This window comes from Tachyglossus aculeatus, chromosome 12 (genome assembly GCF_015852505.1).
Source record: "Tachyglossus aculeatus isolate mTacAcu1 chromosome 12, mTacAcu1.pri, whole genome shotgun sequence".
Taxonomy (NCBI): domain Eukaryota; kingdom Metazoa; phylum Chordata; class Mammalia; order Monotremata; family Tachyglossidae; genus Tachyglossus; species Tachyglossus aculeatus.
In genome coordinates, this window is record NC_052077.1 from 32,940,470 (window position 1) to 32,960,463 (window position 19,994).

The 19,994-nt window shown below is 44.4% G+C and overlaps 1 protein-coding gene across 2 annotated transcripts in view; it reads right to left on the reverse strand.

Moving 5' to 3' along the window:
• The window catches only part of LOC119935821 (probable ATP-dependent RNA helicase DDX60), an 87,641-nt gene that overhangs the window by 10,613 nt on the left and 57,034 nt on the right, over positions 1-19,994 (reverse strand). The window contains exons 28-34 of one of the 2 annotated variants that reach the window (XM_038755321.1): positions 15,687-15,839; positions 14,529-14,633; positions 11,669-11,869; positions 8,645-8,749; positions 5,056-5,197; positions 2,531-2,652; positions 333-480 (exon numbers count right to left, since the gene is read on the reverse strand). In XM_038755321.1, coding sequence (XP_038611249.1) covers positions 333-480; positions 2,531-2,652; positions 5,056-5,197; positions 8,645-8,749; positions 11,669-11,869; positions 14,529-14,633; positions 15,687-15,839 — 976 coding nt within the window. The remainder of the gene's footprint in view (positions 1-332; positions 481-2,530; positions 2,653-5,055; positions 5,198-8,644; positions 8,750-11,668; positions 11,870-14,528; positions 14,634-15,686; positions 15,840-19,994) is intronic. The other variant, XM_038755322.1, reaches the window with a different exon arrangement.

A 19,994-nucleotide genomic window follows, 5' to 3' on the forward strand; every position in this document is an offset into this window, starting at 1 on the left:
AGTGTCTGTTATATTGTTATTCTGTACTCTCCCCAGCACTTAGTACAGTGCTCTGCATATAATAAGCGCTCAGTAAATACCATTGATTGATCGATTGATTTGGGAGGGACTCAAAACAGACTCGTAACTAAGATGGTTTCAAAGCTTCATGAGGGAGCAATCTAGATCCTTCCCTAAATAGGTTTACTTCTCAAAAATACAAATCACCAGCCACTAATCTGGAAGCTTGCCCTGAGTCACTCTCTAATCCTAGCCATTTCACCAGTCTTTAACAGCCCTATCGACACTATAGCTTTCCACAGCATCAAACAGGAATTTGAGGACGTCCTTACCTATTTTTGACAAGGGGAGTTGGTATTCCTGCTTCATGTCAGCCAGTTTGGAAACAATCCGTATGAAAGAGCAAAAGTCTTTTTTTATTTTTGTGTTATAGTCACATACAGCCGCTTCAAAGTCCTTGGGGAGATCTTCAAGGAACACCTAAATGCAAAATATTTTTTTCAAAATGTTTCATTTACGAGATTCAAGGAATTGTCAAAGAGGATTCCTGGAACTCACTCTTTCATATCAATATTAAAATCATTATTTTGTGGAGCTGAATTAAATTGCTTTCAATCTAATTCACTTGTATAAGCAAAAGGCTTTTTTTTCCTAATATTTACTTTTTCTCACAAAACAAGAGGTGGTTCTCAGATGGTACAAGATTTGCTATGCTTCACAGGATGGGAGGAAGTTGAAAGTGATCACAGCACCTGTAAATACCTAGACTGAATTACCCAAACACTTTCAAAGAAGTGCCATGCTCTCCTCCCTCCACACCACGTTGTTTAACTTATGTCGGGAGCCAAGAATCCCTCTGTCAAGTGCGAGAGCAGGAGAAGCTGGAGGGAGAAGAAGGAATTGGGGAAGTGTGATGACTGGAGAGAAAAAAAGGTTTAAGTTGGCAACTGAAGTAGTCCATTCTAGAATCCATCTCCCAGGAACATTTGCAGGATCAGATGGCCGGCAGCTGAGTGGAAGGAACAGCACGGAGACCCCAGAATACCTGGAGAGCAGCTGTCGGTGGATAAACTTTCTGGGCAATCAGGAAACCCACAAAGAGATTGTAATCTTACCCCCACAAAATCCTGTCTGCCCAACCTCAACCTAAGAATTCTCTGTATTTCCTGCCAAATTATATTGAAAAAAAAATTCAATTTGTCAGCTTGTGGCAATCCCCACTGCTGTTGTCTTGGTGTTTAAAGTTAGACCTGTCCCAAATAGATAATATGGACCAAAAAATGAATTTTTTAAACCAAAAATTCCTTAAAACAAAAATTAGCACATTCCATTGGGGCTAACTAGCAAGTAAATTTGATTTTATTAATGCATCTAAACTGAAAGACTTTTTTTTATTGTATTTGTTAAGCCGTTTCTACGTGCCGGGCACTCAATCCAGACCTGGGGTGGCTACAAGCTAATCAGGTTGGACAGAGTCCACGTTTCCCATGGGGCTCCCTTTTATTCATTCAATCGTATTTATTGAGCGCTTAATGTTGGCAGAGCACTGTACTAAGCGCTTGGGAAGTACAAGTTGGCAACATATAGAGACGGTCCCTACCCAACAAAGGGCTCACAGTCTATCACAGTTTATTTTGTTAATATCAATCAATCAATCAATCATATTTATTGAGCGCTTACTGTGTGCAGAGCACTGTACTAAGCGCTTGGGAAGTACAAGCTGGCAACATATAGAGACAGTCCCTACCCAACAGTGGGCTCACAGTCTATAATATGTTTGGTTTTGTTCTCTGTTTCCCCCTTCTAGACTGTGAGCCCACTGTTGGGTAGGGACTGTCTCTATATGTTGCCAACATGTACTTCCCAAGCGCTTAGTACAGTGCTCTGCACAAAGTAAGCCCTCAATAAATACGATTGATTGATTAGAAGGGGGAGACAGACAACAAAACACGTGGACAGGTGTCAAGTCATCAGACGGTCTTAATCCCCGTTTTCCAGATGACGGAACTGAGGTACAGAGGAAGGTGAAGTGACTTGCCCAAGGTCAGACAGCAGACAAGTGGTGGAGCCAGGATTAGAAACCAGATCCTCTGACTCCCAACCCCTTGCTCTTTTTACTACACCACAGTGCTTCCCATTTTATAAAGAAATGTTTCCAACATGCCACCAGATTTGCCTTATGCAGCCTCAACCCTGGGGTAGGGCTAAAAACCCGCGCCTGCCCCTTAGAAGGAAGACTTGGGTCACCAGATATGGATCCCTCCCTGAATTAAGGTGATTTGTTAAATGCCCAGTTGAAAAAACAGATTCTTAAAGAAAGAAACTGCCATAGTTGGGATAGGTTTGTGGAAAAATCTATTGGAATACGGGACTCCGAATAAGTTTCAGCCGCAGAGCTTGCCACGGCCAGCTTAAATAAAGGGCCAGAAAATGCCAATTTTCCTTGAACAGTTTTACCGTTTCCAGTTGCTTCAACACATATGTTATTAAATAATTTTAAAAAATCAAGACTCCAATCTTTTAGCCTTACCTTTGACTGCTGAAAATTTCTCTTAGCTTCAAAATACTTGGCTAGAATGTATTTCCTTCCAAACAAGTTTGCCAGTACCAGTACTAGCTTTTCCATCACATCTTCAGAAAAAACTGGAGAGCCTGTTCAAAGAAGGAATAGTCAGTGCAGGGAAAAACTGTAAATCTTGTACTTTAGTACTCAATAAATGCAATTACTAGTACTTTATAAGAGTTTAACAAATTGTTAATATAATTTCAGAATTTCAGAATTCCAAATTACGCAAAAATAGCTTCTGAGGAATTGATAACCAATCTATGGCAGTTAATAATAATAAGATGGGACTGTCATTCATTCATTCGTATTTATTGAGCGCTTACTGTGTGCAGAGCACTGTACTATAAGAGCCTGGGAAAGTACAATACAACAGTAAACAGTGACATATCCTGCCCAGGAAGAGCTTACATTGGCTTGTGAGTTATTTTTTTTTTTTTTTGAGGGAAGTTATTAACTAATTCAGATCCAGTTAGATCTAAGACTGTAAGCTTGTCATGGGCAGGAAACATGCCTATGAACTCTGTTATATTTTGCTTTCCCAAGAGCTCAGTACAGTGTTCTGCGCACAGTAAGTGCTCAATAAATACAACTGACTGATTGATTGACAAACTGATCTGTAACATTTCAATGGAACCCTGAACCTTGAAATGCAGGAACCAAACCAACCCTTTCATCTAATCACTAAACAGTGAGCCCCATCATCAATCGTATTTATTGAGCGCTTACTATGTGCAGAGCACTGTACTAAGCGCTTGGGAAGTACAAATTGGCAACATATAGAGACAGTCCCTACCCAACAGTGGGCTCACAGCCCGGACAGGGACCATATCTGACCTGATTAACTTGTATCTAACCCAGCGCTTAGTACGGTGCTCTGCACACAGTAAGCGCTTAGTAAATATGATTGAATGAATGAATCATGATCATTATTAATCAGGCACAGGATGTTGCACAAGACTAGCCTTATCTACTAAATCGCTGTTATGTCAGCTGAAGAAATTGACAATCTGAGTTCTGGGGGCTAGAGGGGGTTGACTGGACCCTCTTTCAGGAAATGACGGTAGATTCTGCTCATCCCATGGCCGGCAGAGGAGATAGTATTTACTGAGCACTAACTTTTTGCAGAGAACTGAATTACACTAACTCTGTTCGTGATCTAGTGGCTAATGGATCGTGCTGGAGGAGCAGTGTGGCCTAGTGGATAAAGCACGGGCCTGGGAATCAGGAGGAGCTTGGGTTCAAATCCCTGCTCCACTTGCCTGCTGTGTGACCTTCGGCAAGTCACTTCACTTCTCTGGGCCTCAGTTAATTACCTCATCTGTGAAATGGGGATTAAGATTGTGAGCCCCACGTGGGGCAAGGACTGTGTCCAACCCGATTACCTGGTATCTAGCCCAGCGCTTAGAACGGTGTTTGGCACATTTAACAAACACTACCAAAAAAAAAAGTTCTCTACAAACACTAGTGATGGACTAATAGTAATAATAATGATGATGATGGCTGTTCTAAGCACTGGGGTAGATACAAGGTAATCAGGTTGTCCCACGCGGGGCTCACAGTCTTAATCCCCATTTTACAGATGAGGCCACTGAGGCACAGAGAAGTTAAGTGACTTTCCTAAAGTCACACAGCTGACACGTGGCGGAGCTGGGATTAGAACCCATGAACTCTGACTCTCAAGCCCATGCTCTTTCCACTAAGCCACACTGCTTCTCTAGTGATTGGTGGTTAAGTGACTAATGATTAGTGACTAGTGATTAAGGGTTATGGATCTCAACGTTGAACAGTTATTTTGCATTTCCCTAACGTTTAGAATAGCTGGCTTGCTTCTACTATGGCAGATGCTAGGCAGCTAAATATATATTCCGCTAAAACTATACTACTAAAGCAAGTATGGGCATGTAGGCATGAAAGATGCTATCCTTGGTTTCAACATCCATCTGCGGTGCATTAACTGCCTCTCAGTCAATGTATATTTTTGATCTAAATCATCCAGATAAAATGCTAATGCAATCCTGGCTTCATGACAAAAAAAAAAAACACATTTACTTCCCATGAATGTGGATGCTGAGGAGACTTCTGAATCAGATTGCCCAGATTAGTCGGTCATTTCAAATTTAGTTTAAGAAACAAAGCCAGGATGTCCACATGCCAAGAGAAATCTGAATCTGATCCTAGGCTGTTTTTATCCTGCTGGAATTCAACAATTTGGAAGGTCCCACAATTATCTGAAGAGTTTAGGAGGAGCCTAATTACCCAAAGGGAGACTCTGTGAGGACAGATCCTCAAAAAAGGATAAATAAGATGGTGCTGTGACAAAAATTCTGCAATAACAGGAGAGTGAAGATAGAACGCATACACGATTCAGTAGTGACCTTTGATCTAAAATGATCTCCTCTATGAAAAAATAAGATTTGGAAAAGATAGATCATTAGAATTTCCATAAATACTACTGTATCTAAATGGAGTGAAGGAAAATGGCAGCTCACCTTCCTTGATTGGAGTGCAGAGTTTGTGTAACAAGCCTTTCACCAGAAAACTGACCAGGAGAAAATTCGCCGGTTCATGATAATGCAAATGGGATACAAGTCCAGCAAAACCCATGGGATTACATTCTCGGTCTAAATAGCCCTAAAGAATTCAAATTCATTAGTTAGCTGGGTTCTTCCTTATGAACATTTTCAGGCATTTATGAACATTTTCAGTCTTTCTGCTAGTTTGGGGTTATAACTAATCCCACTCTTGGCTAGAGTAATCGCTGTTTAAATATTACCTTGCCACCAATCTCTTCCTTTTGACAAATCATGCTCAAACAGAATAAGCAAGGAGAGAAGCAATATTCTCAAAATTAAACTGCATAAAGGTTTCTTTCAGATAAATCTTACTCTCTGTAAACGTTTAAACACCAGTGTATGTGTATACCTACACTATCTGGCTTCCTCCATACAAATACCATTTATTAACCTTATCTTTATCTCTTTGATATACAATCATATTTTCATGTATTCGGTCTTTTCTCTTGAGCCCTTCAACAACAAACCAATACCCTCTTTTAGAAGGAGTTCTCACCATTTAGTAGTGCTATGCACACAGTAGACATTCAATACCATTGAATAAATGAAAATCTGAAGATGATGCTGCACTGATAAGATTTTTTCATCAGTGGGTAGAAATGTGCTGGGTATTCGGAACGATCCTCCCTACACTGACGCAAGGTGCCTGACCCCATTTCTGCTCCCTTTTGGTGTCATGGGCTTCCCAAAGCCTCCACTCCACAGTTCATTCACTCATTCAGTTGTATTAACTGGGTACTTATTGTGCATAAAGCACTGTACTAAGCACCTGGGAGAGTATGATGCAACAAGAATAATAATAATAATGGCATTTATTAAGCGCTTACTATGTGCAAAGCACTGTTCGGGATACAAGGTGATCAGGTTGTCCCACGTGGGGCTCAGTCTTAATCCCCATTTTACAGATAAGGTAACTGAGGCTTAGAGAAGCTAAGCGACTTGCCCAAAGTCACACAGCTGACAATTGGCGGAGCAGGGATTTGAACCCATGACCTCTGACTCCGAAGCCCGTGCTCTTTCCACTGAGCCACGCTGCTTCCCAGCGTAGACACAAGATAATAAGGTTGGATACCAACCTTACCAGTACCAATAATGGTATTTTATTCCCATTCTAAATTGAGGAAACTGAGGCATAGGGAGATTAAGGGAGTTGTCCATTGTCGCAGAGCTGGGAAAAGAAGCTGGGTCTCCTGGCTCCCAGGTTCTCGCTATTTCCACCAGGCCACTCTGCCTGGTGTAGCGGGAGGGGGAAGGAGAGCAGGTTAGACCACGGGGGGCTCACAGTCTTAATCCCCATTTTACAGATGAGGGAACTGAGGCACAGAGAATTGAAGTGACTTGCCCAAAGTCACACAGCTGAAAAGTGACAGAGTCGGGATCTGACTCCAGAGCCCGTGCTCTTTCGACTGAGCCACGCTGCTTCTCTATTATTATGGTATTTAAGCACTGTTCTAAGCGCCGGGGTAGATACAATAAACGGACACATTCCCTGCCCGCAACGAGCTTACAGTGTAAAGGGGGAGAAGGACGATGTGACTAAATAAATGGCACGGTTCCAGGCTTATCATGCCATTTCTAATTGCTGTATGCCACCCAGACCTGCCTCTGGCTGCTCTTTGAGGGTGGGGATGGTATGGAGCTACTCTAGTGTACTGTACTCTCCCAAGCCCTTAGTACAATGCTCTGCATGTACTAAAATCCATCTGCAGTTTAGAAGTGATACAGTTCAATCTACCACAAAATACAAAGGGCTTCAAAAATGTATACCATTCCAACAACAATGTATACAAGTTATTAAATAATGATCTGATTTAAAAGAATATATATGAAGCCTTTAAGTAGGAGGTCTTTTCTACATGCAATATTATTCCTCAATACCATTACTGATCGATGTCCTATTCTCTGTCACTTTGTTTGAGGGTTCTCTTCACTATGCCTTTAATAGGTTTCTTCTCTCCACTGTGTTTATGGCTTCCCTCTTTCGGCTCTCCGTACAGCAGCCTTCTGTGAATCAACTTCCACCCGTCCCGAGTCCCACCCAGCGAAGATGCAAAGTGACGAGCGATGCTGGCAGTCTGGCTGTATTCCAGAATCTCGTCATTTTTTATTCTGTCCTGACACTTGAGTGTTTCACTTGATGTCAAGTAACACTGGTAGATCCGCTCTAGAAGATGAGTGTGGTATCTTCTTTTTTATGGATCTGTCAAGCTCCATAAAATTTTTGATATGCAGCGGCACATTGTGTTCAAAATCCCTTATGACTTGTACGTTCAAGCTGGTAGACCAACACAACTGGAAGCTTTGTCATGACAACAATGTTAATATGTTTTGTTAATGTGTTTGGCTTTGTTCTCTGTCTCCCCCTTCTAGACTGTGAGCCCACTGTTGCCAACTTGTACTTCCCAAGTGCTTAGTACAGTGCTCTGCACACAGTAAGCGCTCAATAAATACGATTGATTGATTGATTGATTGATTGATTGACAACAGCCAAGAGAAGCAGTGTGGGTTACTGGAAAAAGCCCAGGCTTGGGAGTCAGAGGTCGTGGATTCTAATCCAGGCTCTGCCACTTGTCAGCTGTGTGACTTTGGGCAAGTCACTTAACTTCTCTGGGCCTCAGTTATCTCATCTTCAAAATGGGGATTAAGACTGGAGTCCCAAGTCACTTAACTCCTCTGTGCCTCAGTTATCTCATCTTCAAAATGGGGATTAAGACTGGAGTCCCAAGTCACTTAACTCCTCTGTGCGTCAGTTATCTCATCTTCAAAATGGGGATGAAGACTGGAGTCCCATGTGGGACAATCTGATGACCTTGTATCTACCCCAGTGCTTAGGCAGTGCTTGGCACATAGTAAGCGCTTAACAAACACCGTAATTATTAATTATTATTTTTATGAAAGGCTAGAGCGCCTCACCACACTTATGTGTCTACATAGGTGCAGGGGGAAATTGATTCTTTAGATAACTTCACAGGGGACACCAAAGTTTTCCCACGATTTTCATTCACCTTCGGCATCTAAGCATACGTGAAATCGCTGAATCCCCAGGTCTGGATTATGGGGGGATAGTTCTCAGAGATCCCAAAGGTGCGTTCTGTGTCACACGGGCATTTAAAGGTGGTGGACGTCTCAACAGGCCCTCTGGCCCAGGGATTCATTGCTCAATGCCAATTCAATCAATCAATCAATCAATCGTATTTATTGAGCGCTTACTGTGTGCAGAGCACTGTACTAAGCGCTTGGGAAGTACAAGTTGGCAACATATAGATACAGTCCCTACCCAACAGTGGGCTCACAGTCTAGAAGGGGGAATTCAGTAATCAGATGCCCCCTGGGTTTTACTACATTGTTTCAGAGCCCATGCAGATATAGAAAAGATAGTCCAGGAGTTTCTCAAATATCACTGATTAGTAAGATCAACTCTCTAGTCTCATGGTTTAGCCATTTGGATGCAAATGAAGGCCCTAAATCTAGTGAGAGCACTTAGAAAACAAGGACGGAATCATACCTCTTTAACAAGAAACTGCAAAGAAAATAAGAAGAATATTTTCAACATCTCCATGGCTCTGGGTCGGCTGAAAGTCAGCAGGGAATGCTTCAGCACTGATAATACCTTTGGAGGAAAGTTTACACCCGGTTACTCATCTTTAAAAGGCATAAGATAAAGATGCAAACTGTTATTTGGGAATTAAAAAAGCAATGCTATATTCTATTTAACCACAATGTTCAATAGTGACTGTAAAAAAAATGATTAGATTCCACTATTAACTCGCTATTTATTTACTTAAATAAACAAATAAGTACGAAGGAGAGAGAATTATGAAAGCACAACCAAAATACAGGGAGTTCTCCAGTAAGGCAGGGTTTGTGTTCTTGAAGAACTTCATGCTCTGGGAATTGTATTAGAGTATTAAAGTAACCAGTAAGTAATAATAATGTTGGTATTTGTTAAGCGCTTACTATGTGCAAAGCACTGTTCTAAGCGCTGGGGTAGAAACAAGGTGATCAGGTTGTCCCACGGGGGGCTCACAGTCTTAATCCCCATTTTACAGATGAGGGAACTGAGGCCCAGAGAAGTGAAGTGACTTGCCCACAGTCACACAGCTGACAAGTGGCGGAGCCGGGATTTGAACCCACGGCCTCTGACTCCAAAGCCCGTGCTCTTAAGTCGATGGAAAGTAATGGATTAGAGGACATAAGGCAATTGATTATGGTATAAAATTAAATTTAAATGAAATTAAATTAAATATGGCACAATGGCACCATCATGACTGCTATTTTTTCACTACAAATTTCTATATGATTGTTACGTTCATCACTAGCAGAATATTCCTGTAGGAGGTCAATCAGTGATAATAATAATCATAATAACGATGGCATTTGTTAAGCGCTTACTATGTGCGAAGCACTGTTCAAAGCGCCGGGGTCGATACCAGGTAATCAGGTTGTTCCACGAGGGGCTCACAGTCTTCATCCCCATTTTACAGATGAGGTAACTGAGGCTCAGAGAAGTTGAGTGACTCGCCCAAGGTCATCCAGCAGACAAATGGCGGAACCGGGATTAGAACCCATGACCTCTGACTCCCAAGCCCGTGCTCTTTCCACTGAGCCACGCTGCTTTTCTGATGTTTATTGAATGTTTACTGAGTGCAGACCACTGTACTTCATCATCAATCGTATTTATTGAGCGCTTACTGTGTGCAGAGCACTGTACTAAGCGCTTGGGAAGTACAAGTTGGCAACATATGCCTGTACTTCACAGTTTGGCGAGTACAATACAATAAAGTAGGGAGACACCTTCCCTACCCACAAGGAGCTTGGAGTCTAGAGGGGGAGACAGACACTGAATAATAATGATGGCATTTGTTAAGCGCCTACTATGTGCAAAGCACTGTTCTAAGCGCTGGATATAAATTAGAAATACCAATGGCTCCATTGATCATATTTATTGAGCACTTATTGAACGCAAAGCACTGTACTTGGTGTCAGTGGCACAGTCCATCACGACTAGCAGACTTCGCTTTCCATTCATTGCTAATTTAGAGAAGCAGCGTGGCTCAGTGGAAAGAGCCCGGGCTTTGGAGTCCGAGGTCATGGGTTCAAATCCCGGCTCCACCAATTGCCAGCTGTGTGCCTTGCTTGGGCTTCTCTGTGCCTCAGTTACCTCATCTGTAAAATGGGGGATGAAGACTGTGAGCCCCCCGTGGGACAACCTGATCACCTTGTAACCTCCCCAGCGCTTAGAACAGTGCTTTGCACATAGTAAGCGTTTCATAAATGCTATTATTATTATTACTAAAGACTGTACAGCTGCAAAAACGCAAAGTACTGTACAGTAATGCGAATACGGTGCTCAGCACAGAGTAAGAGCTTAAGAAATACCACAATTATTATTAGCAGTATTAGTAGTATCAGAGAAGAAGTGTGGCTTAGCGGGTAGAACACGGGCTTGGGAGTCAGAGGTCGTGGGTTCTAATCCCAGCTACTGTGTGGCCTCAGGCAAGCCACTTAACTTCTCTGTGCCTCAGTTACCTCATCTGTAAAATGGGGGATGAAGACTGTGACCCCCCCGTGGGACAACCTGATCACCTTGTAACCTCTCCAGCGCTTAGAACAGTGCTTTGCACATAGTAAGCGCTTCATAAATGCTATTATCATTATTATTATTACTAAAGACTGTACAGCTGCGAAAACGCAAAGTACTGTACAGTAATGCGAATACGGTGCTCAGCACAGAGTAAGGGCTTAAGAAATACCACAATTATTATTAGCAGTATTAGTAGTATCAGAGAAGAAGTGTGGCTTAGCGGCTAGAACACAGGCTTGGGAGTCAGAGGTCGTGGGTTCTAATCCCAGCTCCGCCCCTACTATGTGACCTCAGGCAAGCCACTTAACTTCTCTGTGCCTCAGTTACCTCATCTGTAAAATGGGGATTAAAACTGTGAGCCCTGCAAGGGACACCCTGATTACCCTGCATGTACCCCAGAGCTTAGAAAATTGCTTGGCACATAGAAAGCACTTAACAAATATAATAATAATAATAATAATAATAATAATAATAATAATAATTGTAATAGTAGTAGTAGTAAGGCTGAGGCTGTGAAGTACTACAGCTGTATGCCTCGAGCCTAGGCACAACCATTTCTTCCCTCATGGGATCCACTGACACCGAATTGTGCACCATGATACCAACAGAACAAACTTTAAGCGCTTGATATTCACTCCACCCTCAGCCCCATAGCATTAAAGAGAAGCAGCGTGGCTCAGTGGAAAGAGCCCGGGCTTTGGAGTCAGAGGTCATGGGTTCAAATCCCGGCTCCGCCCATTGTCAGCTGGGTGACTTTGGGCAAGTCACTTCACTTCTCCGGGCATCAGTTACCTCATCTGTAAAATGGGGATGAAGACCGTGAGCCCCCCGTGGGACAACCTGATCACCTTGTAACCTCCCCAGCACTTACAACAGTGCTTTACACACAGTAAGCGCTTAATAAATGCTATTCTTATTATTATTAAGTGGGGATATACGACATACCTTTGCTTCTGCATCCTTTCGATCGTCTCCTTTGGAAACCAACAGCATGAGGCGAAGGACCAGCGATATGCCTAGCGGGAACTGGCCTCTTAGTTCAGGGACGTTGGATTTAATAAGTTTTTCTATTTTGGGCAGTGGAATATTATAGAAAAACACATTTCCTTTCAGATCTTGGCCTCGCCTTCCTGCGCGCCCTGACATCTGGAAAGGAAGATCGCCACAATGTACAATTTTTCCCACATGTTTCGTTTCACGATAGGATAGAGTTTGTTCGTGGACGGGAGTTTCCCTTGAAGCGGATATCTGAGAGGCTGGTGCCAACGTCCAGTCCGGTGGTGTTCCGTCTCCTCCGCTCCTTCAGGAGCCCACCGACCTCTGCCCTCCGCACTTCTTTTGTCAATGGACACAGAGGAAGGGTGGGTGGTGGGGGGAAAAACGGTGGAGGTGGAAGTGCAAGGACGGGAAGGAGTAGCTGATCCCTGCAGTCGGAACTTCTTGGACCACCCCACGCAGAACCAGGAGTAACTTGGGGTACCTCCCCCAAACGCTGATCAACTCCAGGGGATCCTGAGCCCCTTCCTTCCTTTCCCCCTCGTCCCCCTCTCCATCCCCCCCATTTTACCTCCTTCCCTTCCCCACAGCACCTGTATATATGTATATATGTTTGTACATATTTATTACTCTATTTATTTATTTATTTTACTTGTACATATCTATTCTATTTATTTTATTTTGTTAGTATGTTTGGTTTTGTCTCCCCATTTTAGACTGTAAGCCCACTGTTGGGTAGGGACTGTCTCTATATGTTGCCAACTTGGACTTCCCAAGCGCTTAGTCCAGTGCTCTGCACACAGTAAGCGCTCAATAAATACGATTGATGATGATGATGATGATGATCCGAGAAGGGAGACGGTTCAATCGGGACCCCTCCTCGCCTTCCCACTGACCTCTTGGAGCCCACCAGAATCCCCAGCAGGTCCCCTGAACTCACCAGCCATCGATAATCCAATTTCCTGAGCAATTTCACTACCAATGCCCATTAGCCATACTCAAACTGGGAGGAAAATCCTGGGGTGCGCTCAGTCCAGCACTAGGAAAACTAGTGGACACCTGTTCCACTAGGTTGGATGAGTACAGCGGTTGGACAATAATAATGATGATAATAATGGCATTTATTAAGTGCTTATTATGTGCAAAGCATCATCATCATCATCAATCGTATTTATTGAGCACTTACTATGTGCAGAGCACTGTACTAAGTGCTTGGGAAGTACAAATTGGCAACAATTTGGCAATTGGCAAATTGCCACACAATTGGCAAGCACTGTTCTAAGCGCTGGGGTGGCTACAAGGTGATCAGGTTGTCCCACGGGGGGCTCACAGTCTTAATCCCCATTTTACAGATGAGGTCACGGAGGGACAGAGAAGTGAAGTGACTTGCCCAAAGTCACACAGCTGACAATTGGTCCCCCTTGTAGACTGTGAGCCCACCGTTGGGTAGGGACTGTCTCTATATGTTGCCAACTTGTACTTCCCAAGCGCTTAGTCCAGTGCTCTGCACACAGTAAGCTCTCAATAAATACGATCGATTGATTGATTGATTGAATTGGTGGAGCTGGGATTTGAATCGCATTGGATCACATCCAATTCCCAGAACAGCTCCTGCCTGACTGAGGTGACAGGTCCTCGGGTGGGATGGACAGCAGAAATGCCATGAAGACCCTGCTACTGAAGAATCCGAAACGAACGCAACGTCTGACCGCTCGGAAATAACCGAAGCAGACCGCCGATCTGACCAGCAGAAATCAGACATAGGGTAGCCATCTGAAAAAAGGCAGCGTGAAGCCTAAAAGACCAGCAGCGTGGTGTAGTGAATACAGCACAGGCCTTGGAGCCAGAAGGGCCTGGGTTCTAATCCCGGCGCCGCCACTTGTCTGCTGTGTGACCTTGGACAAGTCACTCCTCTGTGCTTCAGTTACCTCATCTGTGAAATGGGGATTAAGAGTGTGAGCCCTGCGTGGGACAGGGACTGCATCTAACCTAACCATCTTACCTCCTTCCCTTCCCCACAGCACCTGTATATATGTTTGTACATATTTATTACTCTATTTATTTTACTTGTACATATCTATTCTATTTATTTTATTTTGTTAGTATGTTTGGTTTTGTTCTCCGTCTCCCCCTTTTTAGACTGTGAGCCCACTGTTGGGTAGGACTGTATATGTTGCCAACTTGTACTTCCCAAGCACTTAGTACAGTGCTCTGCACACAGTAAGCGCTCAATAAATACGATTGATTGATTGATTGATTGGCACATAGTAAGTGCTTACCAAATACCATCATTATTATTATCATTATTACAAGGAACCAGAGCTAAGACTGTCAGCCTGGCAGATCGACCAGCGGTCAGGCTGCCCACACACCAGCCCATTTGAACAAAAAATAGGGCGGAAGCACGGCTGTTGAAAATGAATATTCATATGAATATATGGAAAGCAGAATGGAGTAGTGCACAGACCACAGGCCTGGGGGTCAGAAGGTCATGGGTTCTAATCCCGGCTCTGCTACTTGTCAGCTGTGTGGCCTTGAGAGAAGTCACTTCACTTCTCTGTGCCTCAGTTCCCTCATCTGTTAAATGGGGATTAAGACTGTGAGCCCCACGCGGGACAGGGACTGTGTCCAACCCGATTCGCTTGTATTCACCCCAGCGCTTAGTACAGCGGCTGGCACACGGTAAGCATTTAAGAAATATCACAATTATTACTGTTACGAATAAGCTCAGAAAGAGGAATGCTTCTGGTCTGCATTTTGTGGTCTTTGGTATTTAAAAGTCTGAAAATGTATAAGTTCCTTTTATTACCTGTCTGTAGTTCAGAGCATCCAAGTAGATTGAATTTTGAGCGAAAATGACAGATTTGCAGGGCATGTTGATTCCTAACGCAAGCGTCCCTGTAGCTGTCACTACCTAAAAAAACAAAACAAAAGTCCAGTGGATTCTGCTCGAATCCGTGCAGAAGAGACTAAAACCCAATGACAGCACAATTGGAAACACAAAGAGCAGGAAAACATGGAAATTAAATCCCGGGGACTTTTTCCTCCCGTGACTGTAACACTTTTACCGGGAATTTCACAAGGACTAACGGGGTGGGATTAAAGTTTTGCGGGGGCCTGAGACATGTAAGATAGGGTGATGGGGAGGTTGTGATTTTCTTCACGTAGTCACAGGAACAGGTTACAAGGTGATCAGGTTGTCCCACGGGGGGCTCACGGTCTTCATCCCCATTTCCCAGGTGAGGGGACTGAGGCACGGAGAAGTTAAGTGACTTGCCCAAAGTCACACAGCTGACAATTCCCAGTAAGTGCTCCACCTCTTGTCAGCTGTGTGACTTTGGGCAAGTCACTTCGCTTCTCTGGGCCTCAGTTCCCTCATCTGGAAAATGGGGATGAAGACTGTGAGCCCCCCGTGGGACAACCTGATCACCTTGTAACCTCCCCAGCGCTTTGAACAGTGCTTTGCACGTAGTAAGCGCTTAATAAATGCTATCATTATTATTATTATTAAATACCAAAATTATTGCTATTATTATTATTAGAAGGATGTGGGTTCCAATCCCGACTCTGTCACTTGTCTGCCGTGTGACGTTGGGTAAGTCACTTCGCAAGTAAGCCTTGTCCAGGAATAGGAAATTCACCAGCGTTTTCCATTTGCCTTCCTGCCTGAAGACGGGGAATTGGCCAAAAGGTGCCCTGAGATCTTCTCAATCAATCAATCAATCGTATTTATTGAGCACTTACTGTGTGCAGAGCACTGTACTAAGCGCTTGGGAAGTACAATTTGGCAACATATAGAGACGGTCCCTACCCAACAGTGGGATCACAGTCTAGAAATCTCAAATGCCAGGACTTGGCAAGGTGATTCCGCTCAGACCAAGGACCCGAATGGCTCTGGGGTGCCCGCGACCTCTGAAAAAGTTGGAAGAACGATCAGACGAAACAGCTTTGGTGAAATGAGGCTTACCCTGATCAACCCCTTCCTGAAGAGTATCTCAACCAGTTGTCTTCCTCGGAAATTCAGAGCACTGTGATGGTAACCGATGCCCCTCAGTGCCAAAGTCTGCAGTTCTTCACTTTTACTCGTGAATTTCACTTGGCGAAACACTTCAAACAGTGTCTGAAATAAACGAGAATTTGTGATGGAACGATTTGTCATATATTCTTCACTTCCCCCAAATCAAGAAGGATTTATTCCTTGGGAGAGTACGACAAAACAGACACATTCCCTGCCCACAGTGAGCTCACAGTCTAGAGGGGAGACAGGCATTAATCAAATAAATTGTAGCTATCATCAATTGTATTTATTGAGCGCTTACTACGTGCAGAGCACTGTACTAAGCGCTTGGGAAGTACAAGAGCAAAGGGAGCTATGTACCTACGGGCTGTGGGGCTGGGAGGGGGCCCCGTTGTTGGGTAGGGACCATCTCTATATGTGGCCGACTTGTACTTCCCAAGCTCTTAGTACAGTGCTCTGCACGTAGTAAGCGCTCAATAAATATGATTGACGGAATGAATTAATGAAGGGAGCAAGTCAGGGGGACGCAGAAGGGAGTGGGAGAAGAGGAAAGGAGGGCTTAGGCAGGGAAGGCCTTTTGGAGAGGATGTGCTTTCGATAAGACTTTGAAGCAGGGTGAGGATGGAGGGAGGGAGGAGGGAGGGTGGTCCAGGACGGAGGTAATAATAATAATAATAATGTTGGTATTTGTTAAGCGCTTACTACGTGCAAAGCACTGTTCTAAGCGCTGGGGGGACTACAAGGAGATGAGGTTGTCCCATGTGGGGTTTACAGCCTTAATCCCCATTTTACAGCTGAGGGAACCGAGGCGCAGAGAAGTGAAGTGACTTGCCCAAGGTCACACAGCAGACACGTGGGGGAGGCGGGATTCGAACCCACAGCCTCTGACTCCCAAGCCCGCGCTCTTTCCGCTGAGCCACGCTGCCTCTCTAAGCAGGTAGGACGGGGGCGAGAGGTCGGCGGCAAGATAGACAAGCCGGAGGTACGGTGAGAAGGTGAGCGTTAGAGGAGCGAATTTACAGACGTGTACGGATGTGCTGAAGGGCTGGGAGGGAGGAAGAGCAAATCAATCAATCAATCAATCAATCGTATTTATTGAGTGCTTACTATGTGCAGAGCACTGTACTAAGCGCTTGGGAAGTACAAATTGGCATCACACAGAGACAGTCCCTACCCAACAGTGGGCTCACAGTCTAAAAGGGGGAGACAGAGAACAGAACCAAACATACCAACAAAATAAAATAAGTAGGATAGAAATGTACAAGTAAAATAAATAAATAAATAAATGAGTAATAAATATGTACAACCATATATACATATATACAGGTGCTGTGGGGAAGGGAAGGAGGTAAGACGGGGGGATGGAGAGGGGGACGAGGGGGAGAGGAAAGAAGGGGCTCAGTCTGGGAAGGCCTCCTGGAGGAGGTGAGCTCTCAGCAGGGCCTTGAAGCTCTCAGCAAAGGGAGCAAGTCGGGGGGAGGCAGAAGTGAGTGGGAGATGTGGGGGGGCTTAGTCTGGGAAGGCTTTTTGGAGATCAATCAATCAATCGTATTTATTGAGCGCTTACTATGGTTGTACATATTTATTACTCTATTTATTTATTTATTTATTTATTTATTTTACTAGTACGTTTCTATCCTATTTATTTCATTTTGTTGGTATGTTTGGTTCTGTTCTCTGTCTCCCCCTTTTAGACTGTGAGCCCACTGTTGGGTAGGGACCGTCTCTATGTGTTGCCAATTTGTACTTCCCAAGCGCTTAGTACAGTGCTCTGCACATAGTAAGCGCTCAATAAATACGATTGATTGATCGATTGATTGATTGATTGATGTGACGTACTTGCTCTCAGCAAATGGCGGCTTGGCCGGACATAATGGAGTCCAGGCCTAAAAGCCCACCGCAATCCATCCAGCTACAATATAGGAAAATATATGAAATAAATCCAGGGTATTTGCTAATGTTTTTGAATATACTGTTTTTGAATATATATAATATATATAAATATATATATATTATATTTATAATCGTATAAATACGATTGATTGATTGATTGATTGATTGATTGCAGAGCACTGTACTAAGCGCTTGGGAAGTCCAAGTTGGCAACATATAGAGACGGTCCCTACCCGACAGTGGGCTCACAGTCTAGAAGATGTGAGATGTGAAGACGTGTGTTCAATAAGGCTTCGAAGGTGGGGGAGAGTACTTGTAAATTGGATTTGAGAAGGGAAGGAGGTCCAGGCCAGAGGCCTAGACTTGTCTAAGGTCACACACCACACGCAGGTGGCAAGGCACATAGAGAAGGAGCGTGGCTCGGTGGAAAAGAGCCCGGGCTTTGGAGTCAGAGGTCATGGGTTCGAATCCCGGCTTTGCCAACTGTCAGCTGTGTGACTTTTTGAGCAAGTCACTTAACTTCTCTGTGCCTCAGTTCCCTCATCTGTAAAATGGGGATTAAGACTGCGAGTCCCCCGTGGGACAACCCGATCACCTTGTAACCTCCTCAGCGCTTAGAACAGTGCTTTGCACATAGTAAGCGCTTAATAAATGCCACTATTATTAAGGCTGGGATTAGAATCCGGGTCTTCTGATACCCAGGCCCGTTCTTTTCCCTCTAGGCCACTTGGCTTGTCACATAAGAAGCAGCGTGACTCAGTGGAAAGAGCCCGGGCTTTGGAGTCAGACGTCACGGGTTCAAATCCCGGCTCCGCTGCTTGTCAGCTGGGTGACTTTCGGCAAGTCACTTCACTTCTCTGGGCTCAGTGACCTCATCTGTAAAATGGGGATGAAGACTGTGAGCCCCCCATGGGACAACCTGATCACCTGGTAACCTCCCCAGCGCTTTGAACAGTACTTTGCACATAGTAAGCGCTTAATAAATTCCATTATTATTATTATTATTATTGTTATAATGTCTTCTCCTAAAATGTGGAGGAAGGATCTTGAAGCACCCATTAAACTAATCACTTATTAGTGGGCCAGGCCACAAACATTTTGACTGAACAGACCAAACAGACCAATGCCCTCCCTCTGCCCACCCGCCAAGCTAGCTCTCTTCCTCCCTTCAAGGCCCTACTGAGAGCTCACCTCCTCCAGGAGGCCTTCCCAGACTGAGCCCCTTCCTTCCTCTCCCCCTCGTCCCCACTCCATCCCCCCATCTTACCTCCTTCCCTTCCCCACAGCACCTGTATACATGTATATATGTTTGTACATATTTATTACTCTATTTATTTATTTATTTATTTTACTTGTACATATCTATTCTATTTATTTTATTTTGTTAGTATGTTTGGTTCTGTTCTCTGTCTCCCCCTTTTAGACTGTGAGCCCACTGTTGGGTAGGGACTGTCTCTATATGTTGCCAACTTGTACTTCCCAAGCGCCTAGTACAGTGCTCTGCACACAGTAAGCGCTCAATAAATACGATTGATGATGATGATGATCCATCCTCAAACTTGCCTGCATCCTTTGAAGCTTCAGGAGTTACTACTAATGATAAACAGGAACAGCAATGGTATTTGTTACGGGCGTACTTTGCGGCAAGCACTGTTCTAAGCACTGGGGTAGGTACCAGGTCACCTGGTCAGACACAGTCCCCATCTCACGTGGAGCTCACGGTCTTAATTCCCATTTCACAGATGAGAGAACTGAGGCCCAGAGAAGCGAGGTGGCTTGCCCAGGGTCACACGGCAGACCTGTGGCGGAGCCGCAATTAGAACTCATGTCCTCGGACTTCCAATCAATCAATCAATCAATCAATCGTATTTATTGAGCGCTTACTGTGAGCAGAGCACTGTACTAAGCGCTTGGGAAGTACAAGTTGGCAACATGTAGAGACAGTCCCTACCCAAGAGTGGGCTCACAGTTTAAAAGACTTACGGGCCCATGCTCTTTCCAGCAGGCCACGCTGCTTCTCACGGCCACTCAGGGCCAGGTGGAGGACGTAGTATCCTGTCCCACCCATTCAGCTTTCCATTTCTGGGCCTTTTCTGCAGTAATAATAATAATAACGATGGTATTTGTTAAGCGCTTACTATGTGCAAAGCACTGTTCTAAGCGCTGGGGGGGATACAAGGTGATCAGGTTGTCCCACGGGGGGCTCACAGTCTTCATCCCCATTTTACAGAGGAGGGAACTGAGGCAGAGAGAAGTGAAGTGACTTGCCCAAAGCCGCACGGCAGACAAGTGAACCCACGACCTCTGACTCCCAAACCCGGGATCTTTCCACTGAGCCACGCTGCTTCTCTTGCAGTAACAAGG